Source organism: Neoarius graeffei, chromosome 6, assembly GCF_027579695.1.
Source record: "Neoarius graeffei isolate fNeoGra1 chromosome 6, fNeoGra1.pri, whole genome shotgun sequence".
Taxonomy (NCBI): Eukaryota; Metazoa; Chordata; class Actinopteri; order Siluriformes; family Ariidae; genus Neoarius; species Neoarius graeffei.
Window position 1 is genome coordinate 53783500 of NC_083574.1, and position 9923 is coordinate 53793422.

Consider the following 9923-nt stretch of genomic DNA (forward strand, 5'->3'; position numbering starts at 1 on the left):
AGCATGCAAACTGCACATGCTGGGCTCGAACCCAGGACCTTCTTGCTGTGAGGCGACAGCGCTAACCACTACACCACCGTGCCGCCCCTGCTATTGTGTCATTTTTCTTAAAACTACTAGTCTACAATGTTGCATTAGCTGTAGCTCAGAAACTGTTTCCTTTCTACCAGCACTTCCAGCTTTTAGTAGCTGAAACTGAACTGGCTTTTGCAGTTGGGTTATATTTCAAGATTTTCTCACAAAGTGTGATTATAAATATGAATGCCCACAGGATTGCAGAAAAATTTCCACCTGACCACATGGGGGAGCCAGAGGAACGTTTATTTTTTTTCTCCAACATAGTTACTAGAACATTCTGTAGAAGTCTCTAAATAAATAACACACATAAAATGCATTTTAAAAACAATTAACATCGATGAAAATGTATTACTACAGATGTGTAATATTTTGGTACATCATTAGTAGCTTATATTAAAGCGCACAGCAAAGGAAACAGGAATTTGCTGACTTAGCCAGCAGTCAGCAAAACATCTGCATGCAATATACATACACATATACACATATTATGCCCACTTCTATTACCTGTAGAAGGTCACAGCACACACACTCACACACACACACACACACACACACACTCATTGCTATTTTTGCCACATAGGATCAAGAACATCAAGAACACCATTAAATTCCTTTTTGGTACTGTGAATCCAGGGAGCAAATGGTTGAGTTAGCTATAGTTATAGAGACAGAATATGCTATAGCAAAAGGAAAGCCATGAGCTGCTCAACTCCACACACACATCTGTACTCGTGTTGGATTTTGTGTAAGATGGATGGATGAAGGTAAGCATAGATGGTTTGTATGCTGATGAGCAACACCTTTGTGAGCGCTAATAAGTGCTCATGGCCTTTGCGCATTTGCCAGTAGAAAATCCTCATTTATGGAACCCTTCTATCAGCCCTGTGTTCCTTTCCCTTTTCTCCAGTGCTGAGTGTTGCAGTCTGATGGGGAGCAAAGAGAAACAGCATTGATGAGTTCATTTCATATATTAACTACTGCCCAAATAAGCACATGCATATGCAAACACTAATTACATGGTTTAACTGTCTGTGGTTATCCTCAGACGACACTCGTCAGTGTGTGTGTGCCATGTTTTGCAGTGCATCTTGCCATGGGGCGATAAATCAGCTGTGAATCATGAACCACCAAAACAGGAAGCGCAGGATCAGACACCGCCATATTACTTGTCATGAAAGCTGTCTCTTTGACTCAGTCCTGCTAGCATGTGCTCCCACTCACTGGGTGCCTAGCCAGATATGATGGTCAGCTGCGGTTTTATGCCCCCATGTTGCAAAAACTTACCAAGCAGAGCTTAACAATAACGACTTAGTGAACACCAGATGTTCTTTCCTTAAGTGCCTTCTCATTTTCCTCAACAGATGACTAGAACATACTTTACATAGAGACACACAAACTCAGCATATCGAATGATTTAATCCCTGAGGCCAAGCAACCTCATAATAGTTTTATAAGAGCATTTGTGCTGATTTGCCTACTGTGATTTATTTATCAACTTTATTGCATTCACTATCATTTTCTTTAATCTCTGCTTTTGTAACTGAAACCCAAGACGTGAAGTCAACAACATTCTCACTTTTCTGTGAAACCAGTTTCTCAGGGATTTACACAATGATAAATCTGCCCGGCCGGCACGGTGGTGTAGTGGTTAGCGCTGTCGCCTCACAGCAAGAAGGTCCGGGTTCGAGCCCCGTGGCCGGCAAGGGTCTTTCTGTGCGGAGTTTGCATGTTCTCCCCGCGTCCGCGTGGGTTTCCTCCGGGTGCTCCGGTTTCCCCCACAGTCCAAAGACATGCAGGTTAGGTTAACTGGTGACTCTAAATTGACCGTAGGTGTGAATGTGAGTGTGAATGGTTGTCTGTGTCTATGTGTCAGCCCTGTGATGACCTGGCGACTTGTCCAGGGTGTACCCCGCCTTTCGCCCGTAGTCAGCTGGGATAGGCTCCAGCTTGCCTGCGACCCTGTACAGGATAAAGCGGCTACAGATAATGAGAATGAGATGAGATAAATCTGCCCTTAAGTTCAATACTATTTCATCACCAGTGTGAAGAATTAAAGGTCTTAAACGTTCACTTACAGTCATATTGGCTGCCGTTCTTTGAGAAGCAGTCCTCGAATAGGCAGTGCATGGTCCGATAACAGTTGTCGAGTAAGGATTTAGGTGTGACAGATTTCTGTCTTGGATAATCCGGGTCCCCCAATTGTTTCCAAATGTTCTCAATGCTTTCTGGATGCTCTTTCTGTCTCATAAACACATAGACATCATCATCAGTATGACTCAGTTTAACATGACTTGAGTATGACAAGGTTAAGACTCACCCTAGGGTTATGTCAAATTTGTCAAAATGTTCATGTCAAAAAAAGTTCATGTTAAATGTATGAAATCTAAATTTGATTCGGGTCTTAGAGAAACACTTCAAAAATTCCCAAGGCTGTTAATAATGGTTAGTATGGAAGCAATGCCCCAAAAGCGTTTAAATAAAAAAAACACTAAAGATTGTTAAATGTAGAATTTCAATGTAGGATTTGGAAAGATGATCAATGAGTATATTGTGAATAAGAGTCCTGGGATGAGCACAGGAAAGTATTTATGTTTACAAGAGAAGTTTTGAAGTACAAATCTATAGTATGAGGTTATCCATAAATTCTATAAACTATTTTTTAAGGAAGTACAATCTTTAGGGTATCCATGTGGGACCGATCCAGAGCAATTCACAGCAAACGTACTTGTTACTATGCAATCCATTCATTCTGGCTTTAGCTAATCTAACATATTAAAACATTCCAATTACGTACTGTACGTATGCCCATTTAAAAGTTTGCTTTGTTTTAAATATCTTGTTTTTAAAGGTATTAGATGAAACCGAAACATTTATACCAATATAGCATAATTATAACTCCGATTTCCTTACATGGTCACATGACAGATGAGCTCAGAAACTCAGTATTGCAAGCGAGTTGAGGAGGTGGGTGGTATAAAGAATGAGCTTTCAGGCAGCTGCATAAAGAACGACACACTGGAAGTCTTTGTCCTTACCTCATCAAAGTTCTCTTTCGGGTAGTTTGACTGGATGGCTGTGAACAGGGAATCAAGGTTTGCAAGGTATTTACGGCGCGTTGGGTGTCTCTCTGGCAGCACTTGCAAAATGCTCTTTATGCTTGTCTCAGTGATCTTGACCCACAAATCTTGGAGATCCTTCATATCTGCAGAATCGTTCATCTAGGAGAAACAAATGATAGATAGGATGTGATTTGGTAAAGAAAAAGGGAATGGCCGAGAAAAGGAACATGAGACTAAAATAACATGAGGCAGGAATAGGTTAATGAGCGACTATCAAGAGAAAACAATGACAGCAGTGACTAAATAAAGACAAGAATCAAAGTGAGTGTGAGAAAGGGAGGAGGTTTGGGAAGTGATGCCATAGTAATCCAATGAGTCAAAGCTTTGGGGCAGTCGCTCACCAGCCTACTGATGTTTTTCAGTCGGAAGACCTCTTCATAACGCACTTGAATGGTGTAGTTAATAGGGAAGTTATGTTTCTGAAAATATAAAAATGGAAAACATGTAAATAGTATATCATTTGGCTTGCAACCTGTAAAATAAGAGAAGCAATGTTAACAACAAACTGGCTCATTCACAAAATGTAGTGCTGCTCTCTTTGTCATTCACAAAGACCAACGTGGCGGCACGGTGGTGTAGTGGTTAGCGCTGACGCCTCACAGCAAGAAGGTCTGGGTTCGAGCCCCGTGGCCGGCGAGGGCCTTTCTGTGTGGAGTTTGCATGTTCTCCCCGTGTCCGCGTGGGTTTCCTCCGGGTGCTCCGGTTTCCCCCACAGTCCAAAGACATGCAGGTTAGGTTAACTGGTGACTCTAAATTGACCGTAGGTGTGAATGTGAGTGTGAATGGTTGTCTGTGTCTATGTGTCAGCCCTGTGATGACCTGGCGACTTGTCCAGGGTGTACCCCGCCTTTCGCCCGTAGTCAGCTGGGATAGGCTCCAGCTCGCCTACGACCCTGTAGAACAGGATAAAGCGGCTAGAGATAATGAGATGAGATGAGAAAGACCAACGTTTTAAAAGTGTCACTTTACCAAATATCGTTTCCTTAATGTTGAACTCAGCTCATCTTTCAGAGTTTCCAGAGATGTGCACAACTCCTCAGAGCTCATCCAGATTGGTACTGCCCACATCAGACCTAAAGGGGAAGCAAGAGAAAGACAGGTTCTAGCACTATATAAAACGCAGTGGAATTAATTAATTGCTGCTGCACTCAGAATAAAGATACACATTATTTACTTATGCTATAAATGAGTAGCAGGTAGAAATGTGTCTCCTCACTGCCGCAAAGTCTTAGATTGTTATTTAATCATTTCGATGGTTTTGGCACTTGACCAGCATCAGCAACAGTTTAAGAGCCAGTTAGTTTCAGTTATGGCCTTGGAATTAAGAATACCTCTTGTAGGCATGCGATTTGTAAACCACAATTGCTTCCTGCCAGGCAAAACCACCACAAACACATGCTACTTATTTTCTGAGCTGGTTTTATTACTTTTTAAGCAATGTGATTTTATGCAAATATATTTGTTTCAATAAAATACTGGAGAGAAACTGCAGGTGAAAGAGAAAGAAGCTTGCCAGTTTACTCTGACTTCAGATCAGGGCCATAAAAGAGAAACTAGGTGTAAAATCAGGTGTAATATCTCTTTAAAGGCCCGGTGATAGTTGTCGAAGCAAATGAAAGATAAAGTGTCTCAGAAGCTGTCTCACCAAGTCAAAGTCAAAACCTCAAACCACTGCTGGTGTTACAAAGAAAATGATCATGCTGTTTCAACATCGTATACACGCTTACTAAATACATTTTTATACATTGTACAGACTAAAAATAAATGGCCAAAATATTGTTTCGTCCAAAGCACTTGCCTAGGTATTTCATCTCCTCCCTTCAGTAAGGCAAACAGTTCCAGAAATAAATAAAAACTGAATAAATACACACAAACCATAAGCAACCACAAAGCAACTAACTCTTCAACATTGCTACGCTGTAATTCACTGTGAAATCGGTCAGTGGTATGAAGCACAGGGTTTCCAGAAAGTTACAGGGTTAGAATCCTACTGGGAACAGTGGGACTGTAGGTTTAATGCAGATGTGGATTAAATCATGTGCCTATTGTACTACAGAGATTTTTATAGTAGAAACTAAGTGACTGTGACTGCATAACTCAAGGGTAAGAGACAGATACAGACACAGAGACGGCTGTCAGTCTGCTCTTCGGCTAAGCTGCATTTTAGACATCACACTTCAAATGGCTACAGCAATATATACGGCGACAGGATCCCAGTCATATGTTTCGCAGCTGTATCTTTATGAACTCAGTCCTTATCAGTTTGCATTCTTTTGCTCCTTCTAATTATCCTTTCAACTTACATTAATTCTTCTGCATCTCTCTCTCTCTTCAGTAGCGGAAGTGGTGAGACCAAAAAATAGCTTAAGCAGGATATTCACCGAAAACTTGACTAAGCGATATCACATGCACAAGAAGACATACAGTAGGTGTCAAAACCACATGAGAGGATGAACATCTCTGTTCACTACATCTTTCTTCATCAGTCATATGAGTTTTCTCTTGGTGACAAACTAGTTAATCTGCCACTTGTGTTTGCTCAAGAAGTGCTCAAGCTTCTTCTTTTACATCCTTCAACATTTAATGGTCACAAGCAACTATTAAAAAACTCCACTTGCATCCCGTTCAGCTACTTTAAGCAATCTCATTTTGATGTCTGACAAATGACCAAGACGGAACTCCCAAAACTGCAGTAAACTGGTGCAGCTATCTGTAATGTGAAATGTGAAACAGATGTTCGCAAAATAGATTATTTGAAGTTCGAGTGACTTGTGACTCCTTTCAGTGTATTTTCCTTAAAAAAAAAACCTATATTATATGCCAAGGCCTCTGTAAGGACCCCACTTACCCAGAAGCCCATTAAGGATCCAAGCCTCAAACCGGACCATACTTCTGCTGAAGCTCTAGTCTCTGCACTCAAGTGAAATCCAGATGCTTCAAAACTCAAGCACAAATGTCTCCAACTTTTTCCAGCCTGGAACAGCAAATAGGAAATCAGGCAAAAGCACTGTCTTCACTCACTTCTGGCATTTCAGAAATGCACAACTACTTTCAAATTCAAGTTAGACTGAAGAGACACAAAAATTGTTAGGCATGTATATGCACATACACATTAAGTGGAACAAAAACAGTTGGAAATTTGTGAAGAAATGAATCAGTCATGTGATTCTATTTCTACTGGATGTTTTTGCTGTAGTCATTAAAGCTGGCTCTAAGTTTTTGGCTAACATCGTACAATAGGATATACAGTGTCCATTTTATATGTCATTGAATCCCCTGGGCCTTCACTCAGCACAGGCCCAGGACCATTTCCCAGTTGTCCTGCCTATGACAGCCAGGCAAATGCTAATACACTTCTAAGGACAGTAAATCAAATCCAGATGTTTCCCCCCCCAAAAAAAAAATTAACTTTCTTTAAACAGCAGTGATTTTAATAAACTGCCAGAAAAGCTGGTATAGGTATACGGCATCAGATGGCAAATTCCCCTGGAGATCCTATCCCATTTCTACACAGCAAACTTCCCAATACTGATCTCTTACGGTATGTCCTATTTGACATACAGTACTGTACAAAAGTCTTAGGCACATGGAAATAAATTCTGTAAAGATAACAAAAAGTAATGAAATGAAATATTTCTACTTCGAAGAAAAATACAACATGCAATAAACAGTATTAACTAACCAGATTCGATATTTGGTGCGACAACCCTCTGTTGTTTTTTCTTAAATAGTGGTCTCAGGTACAATTTGTGCAGTTTTATAAAGAAATTAGATGGTAAGTTTGACTGAGCATCTTGGATAATCTGTCACTTTTGCTTCTTATTTCTGCAGCAAAATCCATGAGGCTTCATTATGTACAGTATAACGACGTATGCAAAATGTATACTAAAAACAAGGCTATATAAGGACTTTAAGCTTAATCACTAGAAGTGTGAATTCAGGATTGGATTTTCTGCTGTGTGCAGTCAAGTCAAATATTTATAGAGAATTTTTTTTTTCAAATTAAATTTTTCAAACAGAATAGCAGTTTATTTATACACTGATCTACAGAACTTACCGGACACAGGCCCTTGCTGTAAAATAAGGCCTTTTCACTGGGATTATACAGCCTGCTTTAATCTGTCCAAGAAGGGTCTGCTGAAAAAGAAAGGTGACTTACTGTTGATAAAATCTATACACTACCGTTCAAAAGTTTGGGGTCACCCAGACAATTTTGTGTTTTCCATGAAAAGTCACACTTTTATTTCCCACCATAAGTTGTAAAATGAATAGAAAATATAGTCAAGATGTTTTTCTGGCCATTTTGAGCATTTAATCAACCCCACAAATGTGATGCTCCAGAAACTTATCTCATCTCATCTCATCATCTCTAGCCGCTTTATCCTTCTACAGGGTCGCAGGCAAGCTGGAGCCTATCCCAGCTGACTACGGGCGAAAGGCGGGGTACACCCTGGACAAGTCGCCTGGTCATCACAGGGCTGACACATAGACACAGACAACCATTCACACCTACGGTCAATTTAGAGTCACCAGTTAACCTAACCTGCATGTCTTTGGACTGTGGGGGAAACCTGAGCACCCGGAGGAAACCCACGCGGACACGGGGAGAACATGCAAACTCCACACAGAAAGGCCCTCGCCGGCCCCGGGGCTCGAACCCGGACCTTCTTGCTGTGAGGCGACAGCGCTAACCACTACACCACCGTGCCGCCGCTCCAGAAACTCAATCTGCTCAAAGGAAGGTCAGTTTTATAGCGTCTCTAAAGAGCTCAGCTGTTTTCAGCTGTGCTAACATGATTGTACAAGGGTTTTCTAATCATCCATTAGCCTTCTGAGGCAATGAGCAAACACATTGTACCATTAGAACACTGGAGTGAGAGTTGCTGGAAATGGGCCTCTATACACCTATGGAGATATTGCACCAAAAACCAGACATTTGCAGCTAGAATAGTCATTTACCACATTAGCAATGTATAGAGTGGATTTCTGATTAGTTTAAAGTGATCTTCATTGAAAAGAACAGTGCTTTTCTTTCAAAAATAAGGACATTTCAAAGTGACCCCAAACTTTTGAACGGTAGTGTATGTCCTGAGTCCTATTCTTGAAATTGTGTATATGAGCCTCATGTGATTCATGTGCAAAGTAAATAAGAACGCAATGTGTGCTTAGGATGAGTGCTGTTCAACAAGTTAAAAAAAAAAAAAACCACTGAATTCAAATGCAGCCATAGCTTGATTATAATAAAGGGATTAAAACATAATGAAAATTGCGCAATAATGCGCACGTGTGCGTAAAAGGCAAAAAAAAAAAAAAAAAGGGAGGGAAAAAACCCTGCAAATGGCAAAGTAACGCTTTAATACCTATATAAAATGGTGCAAATTAATATCCAGCGTCCATTAAGAAACTCCCAGTTCTACCACTAAACTAAAATAAGGTGCGTCAGGGCTAAACAGATCAACAGCTGAGAGAAAGAAAAACAGAATCAGGATCGGAAAAAAGGAAGAAAAGTCCACGCACCTTCCTTTCCCTGTCCCTCTCTCTCTCTCTCTCTGGATGATGATGATGATATCAACCGCCTGGGTTTGATCGCAGCTCACGGTTCTCTGTGCTCGGTCAAGTGCTCAGACAGTCTGGCATGCGAGTTTAAAAATCTCCCTCCTCCGACTCTGTGTCTCATAAACTCTTACAACGCGAGATAATAAAGAATGATCGGGAAATTCCCAAGGCGCGTGTATTTTTTTTTTAACGCTGACCCCTTGCAGATCCTCCTACCCAGGAGACCATGTGAAGAGCATACAGGGCTGAGATTACTTCTGCGCTGTGTGTGTGTGTGGCAATGAGACATTTTACTTTCACTTTTCAACTCGTTTAACCCCTCACTTACCCAAAGCACAGACAGCTCTCTCTTTTACTGACCAGTGGTGGGTTTCCCAAAAGCCTATTCATGCTAAGAACATCTTAACTAGGAGAAAGAGCGTTCACTGTGCTGCTCAGTCTACTGTTTAACGATGATCTTTGTGCTACGATGCTTTTGGGAAACCCAAATCTGCTCACTGCAAAGCATGATCACCAAGTCCAAATGAAGCACTAAAGGGCACATCTTGGGTAAATTCAGGAGCAAGATCAATGTAATTCTCCTATTTTATATTAACCCTTTGATGCAAAACATATGCACACCCCTTCTAATGCACAACATGGGTCAAAAATGACCCGCATTCATCTCATCATCTGTAGCCGCTTTATCCTGTCCTACAGGGTCGCAGGCAAGCTGGAGCCTATCCCAGCTGACTACGGGCGAAAGGCGGGGTACACCCTGGACAAGTCGCCAGGTCATCACAGGGCTGACACATAGACACAGACAACCATTCACACTCACATTCACACCTACGGTCAATTTAGAGTCACCAGTTCACCTAACCTGCATGTCTTTGGACTGTGGGGGAAACCGGAGCACCCGGAGGAAACCCACGCGGACACGGGGAGAACATGCAAACTCCACACAGAAAGGCCCTCGCCGGCCACAGGGCTCGAACCCAGACCTTCTTGCTGTGAGGCGACAGCGCTAACCACTACACCACCGTGCCGCCAACCACATTCATTTTCCAGGTTATTTCATGCTGACTGAGTTTTTCTTTGCTCTATCTTTTGAAATCAATTTATTTTATGATTGAATATTCCAAGTATTCTTTAAATATCTTGTTTTTAATTACAACCCCAATTCCAAAA

General features: G+C 41.4%; 1 protein-coding gene across 3 annotated transcripts; it reads right to left on the reverse strand.

The window, feature by feature from the left end:
- Positions 1-273: 273 nt before the first annotated feature.
- il34 (interleukin 34) lies at positions 274-9019 on the reverse strand. 3 transcript variants are annotated; one of them, XM_060923852.1, is made up of 8 exons: positions 8715-9019; positions 7255-7331; positions 6046-6171; positions 4167-4270; positions 3539-3616; positions 3114-3296; positions 2154-2316; positions 274-1001 (listed from the first exon to the last, which is right to left on the reverse strand). In XM_060923852.1, the coding sequence occupies exons 3-8, from the start codon at positions 6083-6085 to the stop codon at positions 955-957; spliced, it is 615 nt and encodes a 204-aa protein (XP_060779835.1). In that variant the 5' UTR covers positions 6086-6171; positions 7255-7331; positions 8715-9019; the 3' UTR covers positions 274-954. The 3 variants fall into 3 exon arrangements, with proteins under 3 accessions (XP_060779835.1, XP_060779833.1, XP_060779832.1); XM_060923850.1 differs by having other exon boundaries at positions 7255-7334; XM_060923849.1 differs by lacking the exon at positions 7255-7331.
- Between the last annotated feature and the right edge of the window lie 904 nt (positions 9020-9923).

Bases quoted from the DNA above. Each gene is read 5' to 3' on its own strand.
- il34 (XM_060923849.1), bottom strand. From the start codon at position 6,085: ATGGTCCGGTTTGAGGCTTGGATCCTTAATGGGCTTCTGG. The intron at 3,617-4,166 runs GTAAAGTGACAC...TTATATTTTCAG, and splicing joins CATTAAGGAAACGATATTTG to AAACATAACTTCCCTATTAA. The intron at 1,002-2,153 runs GTAAGTGAACGT...GCTCCCCATCAG, and splicing joins GAACGGCAGCCAATATGACT to ACTGCAACACTCAGCACTGG.